The 25,583-nt window shown below is 59.8% G+C and overlaps 1 protein-coding gene across 8 annotated transcripts in view; it reads left to right on the top strand.

Annotated features, from left to right (window-relative positions):
- TSNARE1 (t-SNARE domain containing 1) overlaps nucleotides 1-25,583 on the top strand; it is a 171,215-nt gene that overhangs the window by 136,037 nt on the left and 9,595 nt on the right. For all 8 annotated transcript variants that reach the window (NM_001433520.1, XM_070221247.1, XM_070221263.1 and 5 more), the window contains one exon: nucleotides 18,855-18,961. In NM_001433520.1, coding sequence (NP_001420449.1) covers nucleotides 18,855-18,950 — 96 coding nt within the window. In that variant the 3' untranslated portion in view covers nucleotides 18,951-18,961. The remainder of the gene's footprint in view (nucleotides 1-18,854; nucleotides 18,962-25,583) is intronic.

Genomic DNA, 25,583 nt, shown 5'->3' with positions numbered 1-25,583 from the left:
AGCAAGGACGGGCTCCAGGTGGCCTTGGCAAGGGACATACCATTCTGGGACCTTTAAGGGATGGGATCTCTGGAACCCCGCAGCACGGGAGCTCATGTTGGGATGTCAGAACCTTAGCCCCGGACTCCTGCAGCGTCGCTGGATGCTGAGCATTGTGGAGGCCGCACGTTGGACCTCAGAGCAGTGGAATGTCAGAAGCCTGTTCACAGACGGGTGGTTGCTGTGATGGTTGAAGGTAATATGTCTATAGAGCCCTGGCTAGTCTCAATGCTGTTGCTTCTATGATCTTTTTTCTAGTATATTATTTGATACTTACACAAGGTTGCATATACCGTATATTTACGACATAAAGTGTCATGATATGGTGAACTTCCGTTAGCCGCCTCCCGCCCGACAACGAGACTGTCCCCATGCGTCTGTGGGAGCTCAGCATCCCCTCTCTGTCCTCACCCAGCGTCACCTCTTCCTAAATATCGTGTCCATGATTCCCTTGCTTGTATATAGTTTAAAATAGTTTTGTATTATTTTGACAGCCAATGTTGGTAAAACGTCTTGATTGCTAAGCAATATATTGTTTTGTGTTGCTTATTTTTTGGCTCCATAAAAATCAAGCCATACTGTTTGTATTCTTCTGAGACTGGCTTTTTTCATTTGACTTCGTTTCCAAGACTCATCCATGTGCTTGTGCAGAGCTGCGGTTCATATTTTTCACTGATGCATAAAATTACATCGTGTGAATGTATCATAATTTATTTATCCACCCTTCTCTCAACAGGGCTGTCCAGCAATTCCAGCTTTCCGGTAACACAGACAGTGCTGTGTGCCTCGCGGCAGGAGTAGGGGTTTCTCTGGGTCTACACTTAGCAGCGGGATTCCTACCATCCTTGGGAGTGGGGTCGTAGGTGTCTGACTGGTTCGACCTTGTCGGATGGGACTGGATCAGTTTCCGGGGTGGCGGTAGCCGGGGGGGTGCGCTCTGCCTGTCTGTGTTGTTGGGTCGACTCTTCACTTTGCAGGCTGGCGGGTGTGAGATAGCATCTAATTGTGGTTCCTTTGCATCTCCTTGGTTACTAATGAGGTTGGAATTTCTCATATGTTTATGTTTGTGTTTCCTTTGCTGTGAAAGTCTGTTCATGCCTGTTGCCCATTTTTAAAACTGGATTGTTTGTTTCTTCTTCTCAGTGATTGTGGAATGTACACACACACACACACACACGTGTGGGCTTGTTCTGTAATCCAGATGCCAGTACATTGCGGGTTTGCTCGTGTCGCAAATACCATCTCCCGGCCGTGCGCCCTCAGCCCTGTTGTGGGGTCTTGATGATTCCCGGGTTCCTGGTGAACGCCCCGAGTCAAGTCTGGAAGATGCTTGCCTCTTCTTCTCCGAAGGGCTTTGCAATCTGCCCTTTGCGTTTCTCCGCGGGATGATCAGTTGCCCTGACCATGGACGAACCCCTCCTCCGCCCAGCTGCCCCGCCACCTCCCATGTCAGGTTCCACACGAGGCTCTCCTTGTGGTCTCTGCCGCTGCTCCCTCCCTCCGTCATGACTCACTGTCTCCGTGTCTCCGCCTCTGTGCTGAGTGGCGCTGTCTGCATCTTCCCGGCCCCTGGCTCTGCCGCAGAGAGCGCAGAACCACCTGTCAGGTTCCACTGACGACCCTTTTAGCATCTTTGTTGGAATCGCGTTCCTCTGCGGATCGATTTCGTAGGAACTGGCGTCTTCACGATATTGAGGCCTCTATCTGTGAACACCTCTCAGTTTACTTGTCGTCTTCAACGTTGTTAAACACATTTAAACAATGATTTTCTCCATATCTTTCGTATCTTTTTTTAGATTTGTTCCTAAACATGTATTGTTTTTGTTTCTATAAATGGCATATATACCAGCATGTTGTATGATTTTTGTAAATTGAGTGCGTAGTCAGCCAAATGGTAATTTCTCATTATTTCTAATACTTGGCCTGAGAAGCCTTTTAGGTTTCCTCTGAAGATAATCCTGTTATTACCCATAAGAACAGTTTTATTTCTTCCATCCCGAGGTTCACGCCTTCAATTTCTCTTCCTGGTCCCCGTTGGTGGGAGCCCTGGTGCACCCTGACCTGGGAGTGACAACGGGCGTCCTTGTTTGGCTCCCAGCTTTGAAAGGAATGCTTCCCACCTCTCTCCGTGAAGAATGCCAATTTCAGATTTATTGTGGATACTCTGTCAGAATAAGGAAGTTTGCTAAGGGGTTGAGAAGAGTTTTGTTTTTTTTAATCCTGGGTGGGGGTTGAGTGTCATCGAATGTTTTTCTGCTTCTGTCGAGGTGGTTGTCTCGTTTTCTCCTACAGTCTGTTAACGTGGTGGACGCCGCGTGTAGATTTTCTGACGTTAGACCTCTCTCCTGTCTCTGGGATACGCTCCACTGGCCGGAGTTGATAGCAGTGACGACAAGGGTGACTCTCCTTCACGGAGGGTCTGCTGGGAGATACTTGTTCAGGATTTCGGCGTCTCTGTCGGCCCCCATGGTTCCTCACTCTTCCTCCTCTTGTCTGACTTTGATGTCAAGTTTCCATCAAGCTCACAGAATGCGTCAGGGACTGCTCTTTTTCTCTCTCTGTTACATGCTATGTATCCCACTGTTAAAGCAGAGTCCTCAGCATCTTTCTTATTCTGGAGTCAGCATTGGTAAATTATTATTTTTCCCGACATTTGTCCATTTTGTCTGGGTTTTCTGGTGCTGGGGCAGAGGGTGTCCAGAACATTCCCTTGTTGCTGTGCAGCCTCCGCTGTGGCTGGAGTCCGCACCTCTCTGCTCCTGACCACCCCTGTCGGGCCCGTTCCTTCATCAGCCTGTCCGGGGTTTGTCTCATTCATCTGTGTCTTTGACTTTGTGGTCCTACTTGATGCCGGTTCGATTTTCGATTGGTTTCTACTTTTTCTTCTCTCTCCCCTTCTCTGTGAGCGTCCTCTGTAGCTGTCTCCTGACCTCCGCAGCTGGATGCTGAGCCCATGAGCCCTCCGCCCCGTCCTCTCCCGGCAGCAGTGAGCGCCTGTGAGGTTCCCTCCACTCCACGCATTCTCACGCATCGTGTTTCCATCACTGTTCAATTAAAACATTACATCTATCACCATTTTTTCTTTGACCCACGAGTGATTAAGAAGTGAACTGCAGAATTTCTAAATGTGTGGGGATTTTAAAGTCGCTCTTTTTCATTGTCTTCTAACAGTTGCGTTTTGTTCAGAGAATTTCTCTCATGTGCCACTGATTCTTTGAAACTCGTTGGGACCTGCTCTCTGGCTGGAGCTCTCCATCCCTGTAGAGACTCCATGCGTCCCGGAAAGGATGTGTGTTCTTTGAATACACGTGCTGGGGAGGTCGTATTCGTGTCCATCAAATCCGGCTTGCTCACCCGGCCGTCAGGTCCCCTGCGCCTGTGCCGTTTGCGGTCTGCCTCACCCACCGTGAGTTGGGAGAAACGCGGACGTCTTGTCCTGCGCTGCTGGGTTTGGGGGTTTCTCCCTGGAGCTCCACAATGTCGGCTGGATTCTGCGGTCCGCGGCGGCCCTTTGGTCGCACACACGTTAGAAGGGATGGATCCTCTCGGTAAACGGAATGCTTGGCGTTACGAAGTGACCTTTCCCATCCACAGGATGCTCTTCCTCTGAAAACCCCGCCGTCCGCTGTCCGTGCGTCTGCGCCAGCTTTGTTTTCATTAACGTTTTCACAATATGTTTCCTATTCTTTCATGTTCAATATTTCCGTGCCTCATGCTCCTGACGTGTCTCTCATAAATAGCATGTAGCTGGATTTTTAAAATCCCGTGTGACCGTCCGTGTCTTTTCTCTGGCCCGTTTAACCCATTGTTGATGTATGTATCAGCACAGGTTTCTCCCATCTTACTTTTTGATTTCTATTTATCTTTATTTTTGAAAGCTTGTTTATTTTTAAGTACAGAGGTTTTAACTGTTATTTTGCAAAAAATTGCAAACTTACTTAAAAGTTGCAGAAATCGCATGCCGAGTTCCCGTGTACCCTTCGCGTGGTCCCCATTGTTGAGGACCAGGTACAGCCGGGACGCCCCCGACTGCCTGATGCTGCAGCGTGCAGTTAATGGGCGCCGGGACGCCCCCTTACTGCCTGATGCTGCAGCGTGCAGTTAATGGGCGCCGGGACGCCCCCTTACTGCCTGATGCTGCAGCGTGCAGTTAATGGGCGCCGGGACGCCCCCGACTGCCTGATGCTTCAGCGTGCAGTTAATGGGCGCCGGGACGCTCCCCTGCGGAACGGTCAGAACCAGCAGGTCAGCACTAAGCAAACGCCGCTGTTGGACGCAGAGCCGCTCAGTGTCGCGGTGGCCCCGGGGAGGCCCTCCAAAGCCCGGGCTCTAAGCCACTTTCACTTGCTGCATTTAGATGTTATGTCTTTGTAATCGATTGAGTTTTTAAAAATCAGTTCATTTTTTTCTTAATTTATTTTTTTAAAATTTACTTATACACTTTATTTCAATCTTCCACTTGTTCCCTTATAATTTTTCCGGTGTCTATGTTGCCATATCTACAGCAGCAAAGGCTGGTTAGACATTATTGCAGCCCCTGCCGGGCGAGACCTGAGCCTTCAAACACTCAGCTCAGCGCCCTCCCCTCTGCGTCTGTGCTCTGTCACCCGTCACTGTCACTCCTCCTTCGTCACTGGCCCCTCACGCGGGATGTTGTTGCCTCCTGCAGCCGGTGCTCCCTGGGAGGCCCAGAGCCACGCTGCCTGTGTCTGTCACCGTTCTTTCCTGTGTCTCAAGTCTCCTTCTGGGATCTTCTTCCCTCCTGGAGCACATCCTGCAGTACAGTCTCTCAGTGGTAGTTTCGACAGTTTTTGTTTATCTTTTGTGCCGTTTTGCCCACGTCTTTCACATTGAGTGTCTGGCGTGATTTTCACCCAGTGCCCTTGGGTTCCACTGTTGCTGTAGGAGTTTGCTGTCCACCCTTCTGCCTTTATTTTTGTCACAATCTGTCTTCTTCCTCTGGTCAGTTTTAGACCTTGCGCTCGGAGAGAGAGAGTTCTGGAGTTGCCCGGGCGCACCTTGGGATGGATTTTTCTCTTACTTCTGCTTCATGTGCTTTGGGATCAGTGGGTTCCTGTTGGTATAGGTTCCTGATGTGGCCGCGGGCCCTTAACTGCTCCTCTCTGTCATCTCCGGCACCCCCTCCCGGAACGCTGGCTGCACATGCCCAGACCACCCCTCTGTCCCCACAGCTTCTAACGTCCCTTTCTCGTCTCCCAGCCTCTGTCCGTCGTAGGGAGTAACGGGTAATTTATTCGGTTGTATCTTTCCGTTTACAGCTGGCTCAAATCTTCTGTTTAACTTGTCAGCTAAGTCTTTCACTTCCAAAAAATACGCTTTCATGTCTAAAAGTTCATTTCTTTTCCGAATCTGTCTGTTCGTTCCTGATAGCCCCTTGTTGCCTCTTCATGGTCACATCCTTCATTCTTTAGACTTTTATCCCTTTTTACATTTCTTGATGCGTCTGCTTTCTTCCTCGTTTGGTGATTGGTTCCGAGTCCATGGCTTGGCTTTAGTCAGGATAATGGGAGTTTGGGAAGTTCTCAGCCGGCGAGCTTTTACTTCTGCCCTTCCTGTTGCCGGGGCCGCTGCCATGCTGTAGCCACGTCACCCGAGCTGGGGAGCCTGGCCTCCATGCCTGCAGCAGATGGACCCTCACTCTAGGTAGCCGTGGGCCCTCAGCGTCCTCTCCTGCTGGCCGCTTGACCGTTCAGCTCAGGCCCAGCCCTGCTGCCTTGAAGCGCGGCCTGGCTCTCAGGCGTTGCTCTCTGGGTGGGAGTTCCCTGGAGACCTCCCCGACATTGAATGGGACCAACTGTGTCTCTGGGGTCCTGCAGTGGGGGGTGTTGGGGAGAACCTGGTCAGCCACAGTGCTGGAAGCTTCCACACTGGACGTGGGTTGGCAAGAGCCAAGCTTCTCTGGAAAATTAGCCCTCGCTGCACCCACGCCAGGGTGGGGTGGCGTGGCCCCTGCCCAGGCCGAGGTTAGGTGGGACAGAAGCAGCTGTGGAACAGGTGTAGGGACCCCTCCGGGGAGGGTGGGAAGAAAGGGGTGACGTTGTGCTCGGGGACGTTAGATGTGTCCACGTCACCCCTCCCCAGCACACTCTAGTGCCCAACTTGGGTCTAGGTCCTTTTTACCTGAACCCAAAGGAAATAATCCCAAATAGTGTACTTGTAGTTTTCAAGAGCAGCTGGGCCTGGGGGATTGGCACCCTCTGGGGTAGGGTCTTCCTGTTGGCCACTGCCTTGCCCGCTGGACTGCAGGGTGGAGGGTCCGAGCGTTGGCATCTACAGTGACCCTTCTGCATCTCCTGCTTCTCTGCTATCCTGCGGGGCATGCGTGGACCGTGGCCTCTTGTCTGTGACAGTAATGAGGATGGGAGCCACAGCATTCAAACACCTTTCATTTACTGGGTGGTTGTCCAGTCCCGGGCTGTAAGGTGGGGGTGCCCGGCCCGTTACAGAAGAGGAAACTGAGGCACAGAGTGTTTAATGACTTGCCAAGGTCACAGAGCAGTAAGTGGTAAGGCTGGGGCTCAGAGTCAGGGCTGTCGGACCCCAGCCCCCATGCCTTCACCAGCCGACCTGTCCTGACACAGGAGAGGGGACTCCAGGGGCACAGCCTCCCCACCTGCCATGCAGCTTCCCGGCCTCTCTCCCTCTGCTCACAGCTTCCGGTCTTCCGGCGGGCATCCCGAGGGCAGGGGCCAGGCCATGGGGCCTTTGAGAACTCAGCCCCTAGCATGGGGGCTGGCCAGAGACGAGCCATGCCGGGCTCCTTGCAGTGCCTCGCCCACACCAGCATGCTGCTGCCTCAGGGCCTTTGCTCTGGCTGTTCTGTCTGCCTAGATGGCTTCCCCATGGCCCCCACTTGGCTCACATATCCCCCAGGTGAGCCCCACCCCAAAGCCTTTTAAATCTCTCTACTGGCCTGCCCCTGGCCTCTGCCCTCCCTGCGCATGGTCTCCATCCCGTGGTGGTCGGTCACCACCTGCCCAGGTGCGTCTGCTGTGACTGCGTGTTGCGTTGTTGCTCACATCAATCCCGGCCCCTCTGCTCCTCAGGCAGGTGGCGCTGCCTCTGGTGGTCGCTCAGGCCCCCCAGTGCCTGCGCCAGCCCTGCTGTAGATGCTCAATGCTGGCGGGATTGGCTCGGTCTTAGCAGGACCAGCGCTCAGCAGCGTCTCTGTATGTGGAGGTGTCCACAGGGCCGGGGGCAGAGGAGGGGCCTCCCACGGCGCAGTGAATTAGTGCCCCCTGAAGGGGCAGGGACAGGTGGGTGCCCCGGGCAGAGGGGCGGGGCCCCCACACAGCCTCGTCCCATCCTAAGGGCAGGTGGCCCAGGAGGATGCAGGGCTGGGGACTCACGGTTCGCAGAGCGAGACAGGACGACCCTTGGGCTCACGGTGGGAAACAAGCACAAACGAGGCAAATGAGGAAGAGAGCAGAGGAGGGTGGGTCCCGGCTGCACCCAGGGCTGCGGCTCCTCCCAGGAAGGGCGTGGCTGCCGACGTGGCCCCAAGGCTCTGTGGGACCTTGAATTCGAGTTCTGGCCATCCCTTCCTGCCCGGCCCTCACACCCCAGCATCTCCTCTGGGGAGCCTTTTCCCCACCCCATGCCTCCCGTCCCTGCCCCAGGCCCGCCCGGAGCCTGGTGAATCCGTGCCCTCACTCACTGACTTCCCTGGGGGTCTTCGGGGCCTGGGTGAGCGGGACATGCCCTGCCCAGTGGGATTCTTTGGAAGCACAGGCAGGCCGATGCCTTCCCTGGCCAGTGATCAGGGGTCTGCGAAGGCTTCCTGGAGGAGGTGCCACTGGAGCAGAGTTTGGGAAGGTGAGATGGCGTGAGATGGAGATGAAGCAGGACAGAGTGGGCAGTCTGGCAGAGAGGCCGGGACGAGCAAGTTCCAGGAGTCTGCAGGGGCGTCGGGGGCGGGGGAGTGGGCCTGCTCCTGATGGGGGCAACCACTGGGTCCCGCGGGCAGGGGACAGCTGTGGTCACACTTAGTGTTCTGCTGGAGGAGGGGGCGGCGGGAGGGGTGGTGATGCAGGTGGTACAGTGGCGGCCGGTGGGCCGAGCTGCAGTGCAGGACCCCTCTCTGTCCTCTGCGTCTCAGCGTCTGTCTGTGCAGGGCCCCCCAGCGGGATGGTGAGCTGCTGGTGTGTCAGCGACTCCTGACCCAGTGCCCGGGCTCAGCTAACCGGGGAGAGAGGAGGCGGGAGGCAGAGGGAATGAAACTGCCGGATGCGGCCGTGATGGGCGGTGGCCGAGGAGCTGTGGGGGAGTTTGTGCACGTCCTGTGCAGCCAGAAGGGCGTAGGGGTAACAGAGCCTGGAGTCCTGGTGCCCAAAAAGGGCAAATGGTCTCCTTCTCCCAGAGAAGAGGCTGGCGGGGGGAGGGGGGTTGCGAATGCAATGAGAGATGCTCGATAATCACATCATTAGATGAAAGGGATGGGCTCCCGCGGACAGGGGCACGGCCGCCCTGAGTGGGACGCGTGGGAACCCAGGCAGATGACGCCGGGCAGGAGGGCATGGAAAGGCAGACAGGATCGTCCCCGACAGACCTGCCTCTGCCCAGCTCGGATGCTGCTGTGAGACCCGCTAAAAATCTGCCCGTTACAGCGTGAGAGGCTGCAGCCCCGCAGGGACGTGCACAAGTGTGGCCTCGTCCCTGCACAACCGGGGGGCCAAGTCTCCTCCTCTGCCCTACCCGCGGTCGACGCGGGGTCCCAGGATGCCGCCACTGGGGCCACAGTATCCGGGTGCCATCCCCTAGAGTTTGGGGATAGTTTACCAGCAAGAATGAGGTCACCAAGGACCACTGGCGTCACCTCCTTCGATTCCACGAGGCTCATTTGTGACTGTGTTTTGTAGACAAGGAAACAGGCTCCGAGGGGCCCAGGTCAGAGCGCAGTGGCAGAGCCCGGAGACCTGCACGTCCTGTGGGAAGCGCCTTCAACCGGGCCCTTTAGCTGGAGCAGCTCATGCAAGGCCTGTGGATTCCTTATGTGGTGATGCTCACCATGCAGCCACAAAAATGTGAGCCCTACTGTGTGCCAGCCACTGCTGTCCTGGCTCCATGAGTAAAACTCACTGAGACCCCTGCCTCGTGGAGCTGACGTTGTGGCCGAGGAGCCAGCCGTGAACAGCAGGAGATCAGTGACAGGTCTCCAGCGCCGCGCAGGGCTGACTGACCATGGAGAGAGACCACGCAGGGGAGGGGGTGGCCAGGGTGCATGCAGAGGGAGGGGCCCTCTTAGGCAGGGTGGTCGGTAAGGGTCTTGCTGACCTGGCGACAAATGAGTGAAGACCTGCGGAGGTGGGGTGGCCACGTGGGTGTCTGGGCATGAGCATTCCAGGCAAAGGGAACAGCCGTGCAGAGGTCCCGAGGCCCCGAGGCCTCCCTCCTGCTCTCCCTCACTCAGCCCTCGTTCTGGGGACACCCAGGCGCCCTCCGCCTGGACCACAGGCACACCTGTGCACGCTCCCTCCCACCCTGCCTTCAGGTTTGGGCTGAATGGAAGGTCACCTTCACAGCGGTGCCTTTGCTGACCAAGCCCGACTCCTGCCCTGCATGCTGGGTGGGGAGGTCGGGGTGAACAGGGAGGAGCAGCGGGGGACACAGGGGACAGGTGAGCTAGCCAGTGGGGAGGCAGGGGCTGGGGGAGCTGGATGTCCTTGGGGGGCTTCATTTGTTCATTCATTTGTTGACGCAGCAGCATTGAGCCTCCAGCACGAGGAGGTCTGGGGGTGTGCCTGGTGGGGAGCAGCTCAGGACCCAGTGATGGAGACGGGGGAGGGGTAATGGTGGATTTCTCATGCCCGACGTGTCCAGAAGGTTGCCTGGCACAGGGGACTGCCCAGGGGAGACAGTGCAGAAACGAGGGAAAGGGGGTTGGGACTGGGGTCCGGGCGTCCTTGCCCCGCGGCCTCAGGCGGGTGTCCCAGCCCTGGACAGCCCTGCCCTCCGGTCCCGCCTCTGCCTCCAGGGTGGCCAGAGGAGCAGGAGAGGCTCTTCCACAGCCCGTGTGGATGTTTGTCCTCATTACAGAAGCTCATTGTGGCCAAATCACAGAAGCAAAAACCAGACAGAAAGGAAGTCCCCCCAAACCCCCTCCAGACATGAGCACTGTGGCAACACAGCAACCGTGATGCTCCCATGAGTCGACGGTCACGCACAGGCGTGTGCAGCCGTGTACACGGACGGGGGGCCCAGGGCACTGTCTGCGCGCCTTCTCAAGTGCCCCCGGGTGACCTCTCCTGCTATGGCTGCGCCCTGACTCCGTGGCCCACGCTGTGTGGACCTGGCACCTTCGGGTGTAGCCCTGGGTGTGACCGCTGCCGGAAGCCTGTTTGGAGCCTTCTGGCTATTGTCCTGCGCCCTTGGACCCCCAAGGGGCCAGTGGACCCTCCCCTGAGGACGTGCCAGAGAACCTGGGCCCGGCTGCTCACCCGGTTCAGCCGGCTTTCCCCTCAGCCCGGCCGGCGGCAGTTGTCGCCAGGGGTGGGAAATCACAGGCGGGGTTTAGTTCCGCAGCAGGACCTCTGTCTGAGGCACTAACCCCAGCAGGGCGCCCAGCTTGGGCAAGAGGCAGCCCCCCCCGCCCCCCGGCCCCTCAGCACTGCCAGAGTGAGGACTGCATAGTGTGGGCTCCACCTCTGCCCCACCGGCCACACCGCCCAGGGTGGGGGTGCCAAGTGACCACACCCCGCCCGCCAGTGGTCATGGTCCTGAAGGGGAGATCACACAAGCTCGCCTGTCCCAAACAAAGAGAGGGGATCCACCCATCCCCGAGGTGCCAGGCCCGGCCTCCAGGCTGGGACCTGAGCCAGGTGGAGAGGGGCTGGGGCAGTTCAGACAGCCCCCTGCGTCAGGGCCCTGGCACAGTGCGGAGGGGCACACAGGGCGCCCAGGGGCCCTTGACTTCCTGGTGGAGCAGCTGCCAAGGCCGAGAGCTCTCGCCACCCCGGGCCCATCGACCGGGTGGGTGTCCAGAGTCCCTGTCCTCAGGGCACAGCATCCCTACATCAAGTCAGGATTCTGCAAATTCCCCAGCAGAACATGCCCATTTCAATAATGACAGCATTGGTAATCCACTTAGAAAACGTGGTATTTTTGATGCGAATACTTAAGAAACAATCCGTTCCACACCCATCCATCCAAATGGCTCCGATTTTGAATAATTCTTTTGAAATGGAGTCTAAATATATACAAATAGATGTTTCTGAACTGTCATGCATTCTGAGTACATTTGCATGGGAAGCGGCTTCTGAGCAATGGGGTGGGGCCGGGCGGCCTCTGAGGGGGGCGAGGGTGTGGGTGGGTCAGAGGGAAAAGAGGGGCCCAGCACCCCGGCTGAGACAGGACACAGGGGCCACGTGGCCCTGAGGAGTCCAGCACCCAGTGCCCCCTCAGCGCCCTCCTGGGAGCCCCAGGGTAAGTCACTACCCCTCTCTGGGCTGCAGGGACCAGCACCCAAGGCTTCCTTCCAGCCAGTTCCAAGCTGGCGCCTGATGCCCAAATGACCCTCATCCCCACTCTGTGACCCTAACCCCTCCCTCCCTTCTCTCTCCTCCCTGAGTCTCCCCCATACTGGAGATGGGACTCCAGGGCCCCCGAAGCCCTTCTGGTTACTGTGACCCGAGACAGCAGGTCCCGGGAGGGCCAGGGCCGGCCTGAGGTCACAGCACCCGAAAGAGGTGATGCTGGGACCCTCGCTCGGCCGCCTGCTCCAGCTGCCCCCAGAAGAGGCTCAGGATTCAGTGAGCTCCCACCCCCTTCGCCCATGGGCCCCGCCGGCCTGGGACACCCGCCGCCTGGCCCTGAGCTCGAGGCTGAGGAGATGATGTGGAGAGAAACGAGCTGCAGGGTTCAGGCGGGGCATCCACCTGCAGAGAAGCTGTGAGGGGTGCCATCACCCCCAATGTCACATGAGGAAACTGAGTCTCAGAGAGGGAAGTGACTGCCCTGGACGTTCCGAGTGGCAGACATGCAGTGAGGAGCCAGGAACACTGGCGCTGCCGGGGCCGTTCCCCTGGAGGGAGCAAGAAGACAGGGCGTGTGGGGCAGAGTGTGGGGAGGAGGGAGCTGCCAGGACGGGCGGTGGGCCCCCCTTGCCGTCCTCCAGGCGGGGGCTCTGGGCCCTGCCCGCGGGCTCGAGCTGACGCCACTGCTTAGTGGCCACTCCCTGGGTGAGTCCTTCTCCTCAGTCCCTCGGCTGTGCTGGGGCGGGCGGGAGGGCGTGTGCAGCCTGGCCTGTGCGGTCGTAGTTGTCACCAGGTCACCGCCTGCCCCTGCCAGGCGTGGGCAGGACCTCTCGGTGGCTGAGGAGCCAGACCAACTGGCCAGGGGGCATTCCAGGCCTTTCTGGCCCCCAGCCCCTGGTGCTGGTCAGGCAACGGGGGAGCAGCGGGCGAAGCAGCGGGCTCGTCCCACCCTGGTGCTGCTCCGGCCTTCACACCCATGCTCCCACCAGGCGCATCCCCGGCTGAGGGTGTGCTCCGGGCCTGGGGACCGTTCCTCTGCAGCAGAACTCGGCCAACACCCCGGCAGCGCCCACCATCTCTGCGGCTGCCTTTCTCTGCGCAGCAGGCGGGTGGAGAGGGTGGGACCCGGGGCTCCCAGGACCACCGCCTGCAAGGCACCCCTCCGTGCGTCCTGAGGGGAGCGTTGTCTGTGGTCTCTCTGAGGAAGGTGTGAGTTGTGGGAAGTTCCTGCTGTTATTGCATCAACTCTTCTTTGAGTTTCTTCCCGTTTGTTTGGTCTCCCGTCCTCTGGGAGGAAGGTGTGCTCCCCCGTCTGGGTCCCTCCATGGCTGCTTATATTTAAGGCTGGCGTGTAGATGCAGGTTGGAAGGCGTGTGCCCGTTGGGGCTTCGCTGAGTGTGAGGCCCCGTGAGCTTCACTGGGACTTGTTGTCCTCCCTGGGCCTGTTGCCTTTCAAGAAAGCTTTCCTGCCGCCTCCCTCTGGGCCTCGGGCTGGGCGCAGCGAGCAGGGCGGGGCTGGGCAGGCCAAGTCTCACCACCCTGGCTGTTGACTCTCCCCAGCCCTTGCTCTGACCCTCAGCTTCGGCTCCCACCTGGGCCTGGAGTCCGGAGCCCGGGAGACCAGCCTGGGGAACAGCCCTGGTCCCCAGGGGAGCGGACGGCCTGCGGGTCTCAGCTCTTTTGGTCGACGCCCTCCTCCCGCCCTCCCTGCCTCCCAGGCCCCGTGAGGGGCTGTGTGGAGCGAGAGCCTTCCTTCTCAGTGCGGTGGCCGTGCCCCTCGGCAGACCCCGGCAGTTGCCCTTCTGCTCTGCTCAGCCCGGCCCACCCCACCAGCCTCCAGCCCCGCTGCCTCGCACTCGCTGTGTCCACCCTTTCCACTCATCTTAGTGGAAGGGGTGGAGGCGGAGGGCGGCACCTGTGCCCACTGAACTGACAGCCCAGTGTCCATCCGTCCTCGCCCTGGACATGGGGCCCATGGAGGCTTGAGGGCAGCGTCCTCGGAGCCCTTCCCTGGACCCCATGGTTGGGAAGGCTGATTCACACCTCTTGGTCATCTTTTCCCACTAAGCCCCACCAAGTTCAGGGCAGCCGGCGTGACATCACCACCACCTTCAAGAGTCCTAGTGGGAAGGAGGCAAGGAGCTGAGCTGGGAGTGACAGCGGCAAGTTCTGTGCAGAGGGGGCTCTAATGCAGCCGGGGAGCATCTGGGAGGGCATCCTGGAGGCAGTGGTGCTGGACTGGGTTTTGGAGAGGGAGCAGGAGTTCTCTAAGTGGAGAGCTGCCAAAGGCAGAGGGAGGATCATGTGGAAAGGCCCTGTGGGCGGGGACGTGCTGAGCGAGCCCCTTCGCCAGCTGCGGGGAGCAAGGCTGACCAGGCTGGGGGGGGGTCCGCAGCCTCTGCGGAGTGGCAGGAGGCGAGCACCATCCTGGGAGGGTGGAGCCCTTCCACAGCCCGAGAGTTAGTTCAACGGTTCCTGCACCGAGGCCGCTTCTGACCCTGCACAGCTACACTAATTGGGCCCCAATCAAGAGTGTAATTCGGGTTAATTGGCTCCCTGCTGGCCCCCGTCAGCCTCCTTCAACGTGGGGCTGTCATTGGAGAGCAATTCATCACAGCAGCTCTTTGGAGCCACTCATGGCGGACGGCCGGGGTACCGGGAGCACGGGGAGCGAGGCTGGGGGCAGGCAGGAGACCCCCTCCTGGGTGTGGAGGCTGAGGTGCCCTCAGCCAGCCTGGGCCATCCCCATGGAGTCATCTCCCTGCTCATCCCTCCCGCCTCGTCCCTGGGCACCTCTGTCCCAACGCCACAGCTGAAGGGCTGTGGGTGTGTGACACTTTCTGGGCCTCAGGGTTTGCATCTCTGAAATGAGCGTGTCCGGGCCCCTCGCAGAGCTGTCCTGAGGGCTGTGGTCAGTGTGTAGGGCACACACCATCCCCAGGAGGACTGAGACGGGCAGCCACCAGGACAGTGCTGCTCTGTGTCTCAGGAGCCCCTGCATGTAGCACGGTCCCTGGGGGCCTTGTGACAGCCCTGTGGGAATGGGATCCAAGCAGAGGGCTGGGGACTCTGGGCTGTCCACCCAGCCTTGCTCTCAGAGAGTGACCTGGGGCCCCGTGCTGCCTGGACATACCCAGCATGGGGCCTCACCACCTCTGGAGGCGTCTGCAGGCCCGGACAGCCCCCTGCTCTGGTCCTGCATCATGAGGCCGTGGATGCGACAGCCGTGATCAGCCAGCGCCCCCACTGGTCTGCAGCCACTAGCCTTTGGGCCCTCGCTGTCTTGTGCCGGGCTCCCGGGAGAGCAGGGACAGGGCCCGCAGGTGTGCAGGGCAGCAAGGATGTTGGGGCGAGGTGGGTGGAGGTGGGACGAGCATCTCTGCTCTTGTGGGGGTTCCTGGGCCTAGGCTAGATGAGGCTTGAGGCTCCGCTGGACCCACGAGCTCTTTGTCAGGAGGCCCTGGGCACCGGGGGCATCGCCACTCCCGAGGGTCAGTGGAGGAGAGGACCTGGGGCCTGGGTCTGTTAGTCACCTCGGGCTGGTGTCAGCCACACCACAGACGGGGCGGCTGGGACGGCCGACATCTCTTCTCTCACGGTGCTGGAGCCCGGAAGTCCGAGGCCAAGGTCGGCAGGGTCAGCTCCTCCTGAGCCGAGAGGGAGAATCTGCTCCAGGCCTCTCTCCTCGGTTTATAGACGGCCGTCCCCAAGTTCACACGGCCTTCTCCCAAATTTCCCCGTCTTATAAGGACGCCAGTCAGACGGGAGGAGGGTCACCCTAAGACCTCAGTTACCTGGAGCACCTTGGAAAGGCCCCGTCTCCAAGTAAGCTCCCGTTCTCAGGTCCTGGGGGTTAAGACTCCAACATATCTTTTTTGAGGGACACAATTCAACCTATAAGACGGGATCTCCCGGGTCAGCATCACGGTGTCCCCCACACTCTCTCCCTCTGACCACTGGGACAGGGCAGTGCCCGCCTTGTAGGGTCAGGAGAGCTTGATGTGGATGAGGGCACTTCCCCGGCATGGAGAGTGGGGGCCCTTGGGGGACTATTCTGAGGCTCTGACCATCCAGCAGCCCCTGCCTGGGTCCTGGGTCCTCCTGCCTTTAGAAGTGTCTTGAACTCTGTGACAATGAGCTGTGACAGCTCCCAGCACATGGCATGGCCTTTCCAGGCCCCTCTCCCTGGTCAGATGCAGTGATATTTATAGGGAAACTCACCCCACCTCCTTAACGAAGTCTCCTCCATACTTTGCCAGAAGGTCACGGATGTGGTCAATACATTTTCACCAGGGAGATGGAAAGGTCAGCACATCTGTCTACGCTGTGTCCAGGGGTGGCTGCCTGCTCCCCGGGGCTCAGGCAAGGGGTTCCCCTCTCACTGGGGGCTCCTGGTGGGGCGAGCATCGTCTCTGCTGCTGGGGGCTGAACTAGGATGAGGTCTGCAGGTCCCTGACTGTGCAGCCCCCAGCAGGAGCCGGTCCTCTGCACACAGCTCCCTCTCTGCGGGGGAGGCTGCAGGTGCTGGGGGCTGGAGATAGGTGGCTGGGGGTGGGGCTCTGCCTCGTGCCAGGGGGGAGCCCAGGGCTGGGGCTGCAGAGCCCTCATCAAAGGGCTGCCTCGGCCTCCACCATATGTCTCAGCCAGCATCCGGTGGCCCCTGGGCCCTGCCTGTCATCACCCCTACTGCTTCTTCCCCTTGAAGTCGGCGGAGAGGGGACTGGAAGGGGCTGGCGGAGGCTGGTGTGGAAGCCACTTACCTAGCTTTTATCTCCCGGTGATCTCTCCTGCTTCTCTTGGGATCTTTCTCCACTCTAACCCCATCCCTTCAGCTGCTACTGTGGCTCCCAGCTTCACCATTCCCCCTCCCCTCCTCTGTTCAGCCTGGGGGTGGGGGGATGGAGGTTGGACGTGGAGGGACCAGGGAGGGCCAGGCCTGAGTTCGGATCACAACTGAGCAGGTGCTCGGCCGCCGTCCAACACGAGGCCAACTTCAGGAACGAGGATGGTTGGTCCGGGTCAGGCTGGGCAGGCGTGGGCACAACTCTGGCAGATGATGGGCACGAGGCCAGTGCAGGGTCCTGTCGGCTGGGCTCTGCCTGGGCTGCACCGATGGGAGAGCACAGATGGTGCGTCGGGGCTGGGTTTGCACCAGTCTTCCTTTAGGGATCCGGCGTGTGAGGAGGGCTGAGTCCACCTCAGGGCGCGGGGAGCTCTGTTTCATCAGCATCAGTGAGGGCTGAGAGGTTGAGAGCAGCCTCTGCCGTGGAGTTCGAGTCCTACAGTTCAGGAGCTGGTGGCTTCGGGCAGGTCACGTCCCCTCTCTGAGCCCTCATCTGCAGACCAGGGTGTCCACATGGCCCGCCTCTCGGTGCTGGGGTGAGGGCAGTGTGAGTGAATGGGACAGAGACCCCTGGCCCCAGCTTGCAGCACGGGGACGGTGGGCGCTGTCCCGGGTCCTGAAGCTCTCGGGGCCCCTTTCTCGTGGTCTGACCCTGAGCCCTCCGCCTGCCAGGAGGGCTGTGGGCTGCTGGCTGCCCTCCCATTCCAGCCATGAGCTCCTTGATGGCTGCATCTGATTCGCTCTGGGCCTTTCGGCCCCTCCCTGCCCCCCTCCCACACGCAGCTCGAATGTCTGGACAACAGTGTGACTCATGACAACAGCTGCGGGGGCAGGGAGACCTGAACCTGAGATCTGCCCCCCATGATCGTGGAGCCCTGGGCAGGTCACTTAACCTCTCTGAGCCCAGTGTCCTGGCCTAGAACACAGGTAGCAATACCTGCTCCCAGGGCTTCCAATGGTGGTTGATCTTCAGACTGGGGTATGGGTCCCTCCCAAAGTGCAGTGACACTGAGGCAGCTAAGATGGGGCTGGTCATGCATCCAAAACCCAGCAGGTCTGAGACACCAGCCTAGAGCAGGACCTGGATCCTCACCCCAAAGCTCATTGTGGACACCACCCCCCAAAACCTAAGTTCAATCCCACCTACTCCAGGAAGCCCTCCTTGACTACTCCCCGTCCCCACCCACCTCTTCCCTTCTACGACTGAGTTGCTGTGCTCCACTTCCAACCTCCAATCCATAGCCACCTTGAGAAAGTGGATGGATGGAAGGATGGATGGATGGGTGGGGGTGTGTGTGGATAGGGGCGTGGGGGGATGGATGGGTGGGTGGGACAAAGGATGGATGAATGAATGACCAGCCCCAACATCCACCTAATGACCCAGATGGGCAACCTGGGGACTCGTCCTTGACCTCCCTACTCCACTTCCCTCACATATCTGGTCATGACCAGGTTCTGGGGATCCCCTGCTGGTGCGCCTCTGTCCCGTCTGACCCTCCCTGTTCTGCCCCAGGCCCTGCCCATCCATGGCCCTGTCTTCCTCCTGACCGTGTCCCTCTTTCTTCTCCCTTTCTGACCCGTCCTCCCCTTCATTTCCCCAGCAGCCTCTTCACTAACACTCTTGAACATGTCACTCCCCTGCTCAGAGTTCCTCAGCATCTTCCATCTGTCTCAGGGGTGCTGCCCAAACCCCTCCACCCTCTTCTGGCCTGGCCACCCATCTCCCTTCCCTGCCCTACACCCCGGTGGCCACTTGGTGACTTACCAGGTTATTTTAAGCTCCTGTTTTTACCCCGAGTTCTCGCCTGGTCCCTTGCCTACCTCTTTCTGGCCTGCTGGCGAGTCCTCGACACCCCCAGGCCTGGATGAGGCACCCCTTTCGTTATGAAGCCTTCCGACCCCCCATGAGTTTCCCAGCTCAGATCGGTGTGTCTTCTCCTCCATGACGCCTTTGATGGTGGGACCCAGAACTTGTTGAGTTAGTAACGGCCACAATGACACACAGGAGTGAGAAGACCATCTGGTGAGGGCTACGTGTCTGGTATTTCCCAGACCTTAGGCTGCGTACTTTCCACGCATCATCTTAATCAAGGCTTTCCAATGTCCCCCTGGTGTCCATGGCATCTCCTCTGCTTACGGAAGAATCCTAGGCCCCAAGAATGGATGTGGCTGAGATGCCCCAGCCTGAGGGGGCAACTGAGAGCCACACCCGGGCCTGGCTGCCTCTGCAGCTCCGCCACCTCAATGGCTCTCCTGCCTCCTTCCGGTGGGCCTGGGTCCAGGGCCAGCCTAGAGCAGTTCTTGAATGAACACAGGTGCTGGCTCAGGGCAGAGGCCCTGGCAAGGGACAGGTTCTGCCTGGGCCCTGCCCCAGGATGGGCCCAGCCCCTTGCATGCCACAGCCCAAAGCAGGCATGAGCCAAATGCCCCCAGGATGGGAGGCTAGGGGGCCAGGACAACAGCCTCTGTCTCTCTCCCAGCTGCAGAGACGCAAGATCAAGTGCTACTTCCTGTCGGCAGGAGTCACCGTCCTGCTGGTCATCATTCTCGTCATCGCCACCTCTATCCGAAAGTGAGGCCACCTGCGGTAAGTGCCCCACCTGCCCCCACGCCATCCACCCACTCGTCTGTCCAGCCATCCATCCTCCATCCATCCACTTGTCAGTCCATCCATGCTCCTTCCCCGCATCCATCCATCCATCTATCCATCCATCCTCTTCTGTGTCAGGCACAGGCCAGGCCCTGGTGACCCAGCCATGAACATGGCTGATGGAGACCCTCTTTTCCTGGAACTCCCAGCTGTAGAGGCAGGTGAACCTGAAGCTCCCTTTGTGTAAGCATTCACTTCTGGAAAGTCATGCCTGGAAATTCCCCTGGGGCAGTCAGTGAGCAGAACACGCTGGATCGTGTAGTGGGCGTGTGCTGGGAGCCCAGGGGAAGGGAGACAGGACCCTAGGGGATGGTTAGTCAGGGAGCCTCACTGGCTCCTGGAGATAAGGAAGAATGGGAGCTGAGACACGTCTGGGACTGGGGGGTTTGGGTGTTCCCAGGGCACGGGGCTCTGAGCAGGGGCTGGAGTGGGCCAGCCTCTTGGGACAGAATGTGAGAAGGGCCTTGACTGACAGTGGAGAGCCACCACAGAGTGTTAAGCAGGTGTCTAGTTACCTATTGCTGTGTAACAACTTAGCGTAAAACTTGGGGGCTGAAAACAGCAATAAGCGTTTATTATCTCACGGTTTCTGTGGGTCAGGAATTCAGAAGTGGCTGGACGGGCGGTTCTGCTCAGGCTCCCTCCGGAGGTGCAGTCAGATGTCGGCCAGGCTGCAGCATTGGACGACCCAGCTGGGGCAGGAAGAGCCAGGTCTAATCTTGCTCCTCCCGTGTGGGGCCAGAGCGGGAGACCCCTCGAGGCTGGCAGACCACACTCAGTCATTTCTGCAATATCCCATGCTAACTCGGGCCAACTCTGCTCACTGTGAGGGGCCACCCCACTGTGCAGGACCTAGGAGGGAGACCACTATGGCCCTTTCAGGAGCTGGCTTCTGCACCCAGGTACCCTGGCAGTTAGAAGGCTCCCTCTGGCTTCAAGGAGAGGGTGGATGGTGCAGAGGGATGGGGAGGCCAGGGCTGCTGTGCCCCTGGACAGAGATGGAGATGAGGCCAGAACCATGGCAGTGGCAGGAGAGCATGGTCAGGGGTCAGATGCCTCAGGGCGCTGCTGGGTTCCTGGATTCCAGATGTCTCCCTGGAAGTGCCCACTTTCACGGCAAGAGCCGCCCCAATAGGCTGAGATTCAAAGTGAGGGCAGGGAGCCCTGGCTGCCATGCCGTCTCGAGCCCTGTCCTTGGCGGGTGCCACTGACTGGATGACACTGTCCCCGAGGCTGGGACGCCACCAGGAGAACAAGGAGCCAGGATGGGGGTGGAGTTTGGGGAAAATGGACTCACATTTATTGTCAGCCTACTGTGTGCACTGCACGTGTATTGTCTAGACTGGTCCCCCCCCGCCTCCCGCGATGGGCAGGGCCCCCCTGGCCCAGATTCAGAAGGGCTCCGACTTCCCTGAGGGCACACAGCATGAACCAGATGTTACGTGTCCCCTACCCCCGTCTCCTAGTCAGCCCGTCCCTCCCTCTGCAGCAGGACGTCCCAAGGTCACCTTGAGCAGGACACTTGCAGACCCCAAGTGGCCTGGCTTCACTGGGGTCGGCTCAGGTTCTGCTGCTAACATCTTGGACCTGGAGCTTGGAGCTTCTCCAGCGGGGACTGTGGGCAGGGCTGTGGTGTGCCTGCTTTCGGGGAGAGCTGCAGCACGGGACTGACCGTTATCCTGCCAGGCTCTCGGGGAGCTTCTGCCTGGGGGAGCCGGTGCTTCCTGCCCCAGCCCAGGCGTCCCCAGCTGAGGCTCCAGAGCAGGGAGCCTGTCCCCTGGCCCCTCCTGCTAGGGCTCCGAAGCTGGTGCTCTTTAGCGCGGGGAGTGAGCTGAGCAGAGAGGGCAGCCAGAGGGGGCTCTGGGTGTGGGGGCCTGGGCGGAACCCTGTCCCTGAGGGTGCCTCCAGGACCTCCCTCCCCACTCTGAGTCCTCTAAACAGATGGTTTCCCGGGAGAATCCACATGGGCACAAGCCACTGGAGCAGGTGTGAGCAGGACCAGGTGCTGGGCCGAGGCGGCAGGCGTGGCTGGAGCGTGGAGCCGGCAGCCCCAAGGGGCCTCCGCCTCCAGGCTCAGCGCCGGCCTGAGTGGGGTGTGCAGACTCAGGAGCGCACACCCACCTCCTAGCCTCGCTGATGCGCCGTGGAGCCAAGCCTAAAACCAGCTGTTGTGATAACGACAGTGACCATGGCAATGGCAACCCCTGCACCGGGCTGACTTGTGTCCCCCAAAATGACGTGTCCAGGTCCTAGCCCCCAGCACCTCAGAATGGAGCCCGATTTGGAAACAGGGTCTTTGAAGGTGTGGTGAGTTATGGTGGAGTCGTGCTGGAGTCGGGGGGTCCCCATCCAATGGCTGGTGTCCTTACAAGAAGAGGAGGGACACAGAGACACGGAGAGAAGGCCATGTGCAGACGGAGGCAGAGACAGGAGGGATGCGGCTGCAAGCCAAGGAATGCCGGGAGCTCCAGAGCTGTGGGAAGATGCATTTGTATTGTTTTAAGCTCCCGATGGGTGGTCCTTTGTGCCGGCAGCCCCAGGACACTGACACAGCTCCATTGCTGTGACGCCTGAAGCTGGTACACACGTTACGTGGGCCATCCTCACCACAGCCTGTGGGAAGGACGTCATTAGCGTGGCTGCCCCATTCTTCAGAGGAGGAGGCCGAGGCCCAGGGAGGCTCGGGGCTGGCTGAGGTCACGCAGGGCCTGGTGGTGACCCAGCCGGGTGCCCTCACCTGCTGAAGTCGGAATAAAGGGTGGAAGAGGCTGTCAGGGGCAGGCTGGGCACCCAGGGAGCCTCTTGCTGACTTGATGCTGTGGCCCATGTCTGCGTGGGGAGCGTCTGGTGGGGCCCAGGGAGAGTGCGGGATGGGCCTGGAGAGGGCTGTTTGGGCCCAGCAGACCGGATTCCTGGTGGTCTGGATGAGGGTGACCGGCCCTCCCCTCACTCTGGGAACTGGGGTGGGAATAGCTCCCGCATAGCCCAGCTGGGCAGGGGTGTCCTGGGTCCTCCAGCCGGCTTCCCTCCTCCCTCCCCTTCCCCACAGCTGTTAGGGGTCATCAAGGCCACCCAGCCCCTCCCCCTTCCCTGCTCGGCCTCACCCTCCACTGCACAGCCAGGTTGGAGCCCACCCCAGGGCCAGGCAGCCTGCACCCCCGAGCCCTTCCCCGTGCGAGAGGAAACCCGAGGATGGGGCCTCGAGCCAGTGGCCCCACAGCCAGCTCCTGCAGACACAGCAGGACAGCTGGGCCCCTCCAGTGAGGCCCCTGGCTGCAGCTGCCTGGCCGAAAGCAATGGCCCCTGTCCCCTCTGGGTGTGGCTGAGACCCAGGCCAGGTGGCCAGCCAGTGGCCACTTATGTGACCTTTGGGCCCAGAGGAGGCAAGAGAGGCCTCTGGCTTCTAGTTGCTCACAGACCAATAGTGGGGAGAAGGTGGGGCGGGGGACAGCTCAGACACCTGCAGGACAAGCCAGGAGGTGCTGCTCTCACCCAGGCCATGCGGGGGGTCTGTGAGTGTGGGCGTCGTGGGCGCTGTGGCTGGTGGAGCCCTGAGCCCACGTAGGGACACGTCATCTGGTGTGTTAGCCAAGCTGGGAGAGACACCCCAGCCCCAGGACCCCTGGACGCTGTCTGTGACCAGCTGGGCACAGTTGCCGGGGTCTGACTGTGGGACCTGGGGCTCAACCCCTCTGGGATCAGTTTCCCGCAAGAGATGGGCTGGGGCATCTGCAATCCTCCCCTTGCTGCTGAGTTGCTCTGAGGACAGAGGCGGATGATGGCTAAATATAAACAGCGCTGTGAGGAAGGGAAGGCGCTATGCAAATGCAGGGGGTTATTATTTCTGTGGAGAAAGATGTCTCCGAGGGAGGAGCTCAGGCTCCCTGACTTGGAAAAAGCCCATGACACCAACAGCTGGGTGCACGTGCCCGTTTCCGTGTGACAGTGAGGCCGTGTCATGTGGGGAACTCTGAGGGGGCCATGCAGCCCCCATGCCACCATGGCCATCTGGGTTCTCATGGCTGTGACCCCGCATGGGCTCAGCTCTTCCATGTTTACCAAGAGCTTGCAAGTCCCCTCCTGTTTGGTCCTCACGGGGGCCTGAGGAGAATCGGGATAAGTGGACACTCAGCTGGAGAAGCTGCTGCCACCAAGTGCCCCCCAAAGAGGGCAAGTCCCTTGAACTCCAGAGTGGGGAAGGACTGCGCCCAGCCAGCCTCACTCCCCTGCGAGTCCCTGGACTCGGTTTACAGCCAACATGAAGGCTAACATGGGACCAGGGTCAGGGCTCAGCTTGTGACCAGGACCAGGGCTCAGCTAGTGACCAGGACCAGGGCTCAGAGTGTGAGCAGGGTCAGGGCTCAGAGTGTGACCAGGGTCAGGGCTCAGAGTGTGACCAGGGTCAGGGCTCAGAGTGTGAGCAGGGTCAGGGCTCAGAGTGTGACCAGGGTCAGGGCTCAGAGTGTGAGCAGGGTCAGGGCTCAGAGTGTGACCAGGGTCAGGGCTCAGTGTGTGACCAGGGTCAGAGTCAGAGTGTGACCAGCGTCAGGGCTCAGTGTGTGACCAGGGTCAGGGCTCAGAGTGTGACCAGGGTCAGGGCTCAGTGTGTGAGCAGGGTCAGGGCTCAGAGTGTGAGCGGGGTCAGGGCTCAGAGTGTGAGCAGGGTCAGGGCTCAGAGTGTGACCAGGGTCAGGGCTCAGTGTGTGACCAGGGTCAGGGTCAGAGTGTGACCAGGGTCAGGGCTTAGTGTGTGACCAGGGTCAGGGCTCAGAGGGTGAGCAGGGTCAGGGCTCAGTGTGTGAGCAGGATCAATGCTCAGAGTGTGAGCAGGGTCAGGGCTCAGTGTGTGACCAGGGTCAGGGCTCAGTGTGTGACCAGGGTCAGGGCTCAGAGTGTGAGCCGGATCAATGCTCAGAGTGTGACCAGGGTCAGGGCTCAGTGTGTGAGCAGGGTCAGGGATCAGAGTGTGACCAAGGTCAGGGCTCAGTGTGTGACCAGGGTCAGGGCTCAGTGTGTGACCAGGGTCAGGGCTCAGAGTGTGAGTAGGGTCAGGGCTCAGTGTGTGACCAGGGTCAGGGCTCAGAGTGTGAGCAGGATCAAGGCTCAGAGTGTGACCAAGGTCAGGGTTCAGAGTGTGACTAGGGTCAGGGCTCCGAGTGTGAGCAGGGTCAGGGTTCAGAGTGTGACCAAAGTCAGGGCTCCAGGTGTGACCAATGTCTAGACTGAGTCCCTGGTCAGGGTTGGACATCCTCAGCTCTGGCAGGCCTCTGGGACAACACAGTAGGACAGTAGGACAGACCAGGAAACCTTTTTGAGTTAAGCCCCTCTTTCTCTCTGGTGGCCTGGCCTCGACCCTGCTCTGTCTCCACGGGCCCAGCCTCTCCCCCATTCTCTTTCCTGGGGCCCAGCCTCGCCCCTGCTCTCTCTCCTGTGGCTCCCCGTTTCCCACTCAGGAAAGTGCCGCCATTTCCAGAACCCCTCCTGGCGAGGTCGCTTGTTGAGGAGGCCGTATCCAGGGGTGCACGGTCGGGTGCAGCAGGCCAGGGACTTGTCTCCAGTGCCAGGAAGAGGGAGTGACGGTGGTTGTGAGCCGGCACTGTGCCCACAGCACCGTGTATCTGGAGGGTGGAGCTCAGGCTGGGCGGGCTGTGGTTCTTTGGCAGTGCAGGGGCGGAGCGGCCGGGCTGCGGGAGACGCTGGGTCCCTGTGCCCGGGGTGCGGCTGGCCGCGGTAGCACGGATGCCCAGGTCTCAGCCGCGGCTCTCACGGGGAAGGGGCTGGCGAAGCTTGTGGAAGGAGGGGAGTCCCTGGGATCTGGAGGGACTCCTGCCGTCCTCCTGGGCGCCCACACTGCAGCCCTGCGCCGTGGACCTCTTTCCACATTGAACTGTGGTCGCCGTGGATGCGTCCATGAGCCCCGTGAGGAGTGAGCTCTCAGGTCCCCAGGCCGGGGCAGGACGCAGAAATTGAGGGTGCACGAGTGGAGGGACCCAGGAAGGGGTGCCTGCGCAGCCTGCCTCCCTGCGGAGTCCAGGGTGGGGCTCCGATAAACAGAATTACAGTATCTGGGCCACAGCCGATGAAGTATTTTTCATGAACATAAAAAATTTAAGGGGCTAAATGGAGGCTCCTTCAAATCGTGTTTTTAATGTTTTCTGAAAGCCGTGAAATATCGACCTCAAAGCTGTTGATTTCCATTTGGGAAGCGTGTGGTGGGCATCTCCACGTCCACGCTTCTGTGCCACACATGCACATGGGCGTCTTCATGTGCGTGTCTGCGTGTGCACCTGCACGTGCACATGTGTGTACATCCGTGTGTGTATGCGTGTATCTGCTTGTGCACATGTGCGTGTGTGTGCACGTGTACGAGGTCTGGATGTACAGACCCCCTCTAATGGCCTGCTCGCCCTCCCAGGGGCTGCGGTGTCTGTGATCTGAATGAGGGCTGAGCGTGTCGTCCTGGACGGGCAGGAGACGGCTGTGGTCCACGTGTGTGTCCTGCGTTCCCAGAGCCCTCCCCCCTGGCCCTGAAGGAGGAGCTGGCATGTCCCCATTTTTC

Source organism: Equus caballus, chromosome 9 (assembly GCF_041296265.1).
Source record: "Equus caballus isolate H_3958 breed thoroughbred chromosome 9, TB-T2T, whole genome shotgun sequence".
Classification (NCBI taxonomy): Eukaryota; Metazoa; Chordata; class Mammalia; order Perissodactyla; family Equidae; genus Equus; species Equus caballus.
This window is presented reverse-complemented; position numbering and strand designations above follow the sequence as displayed.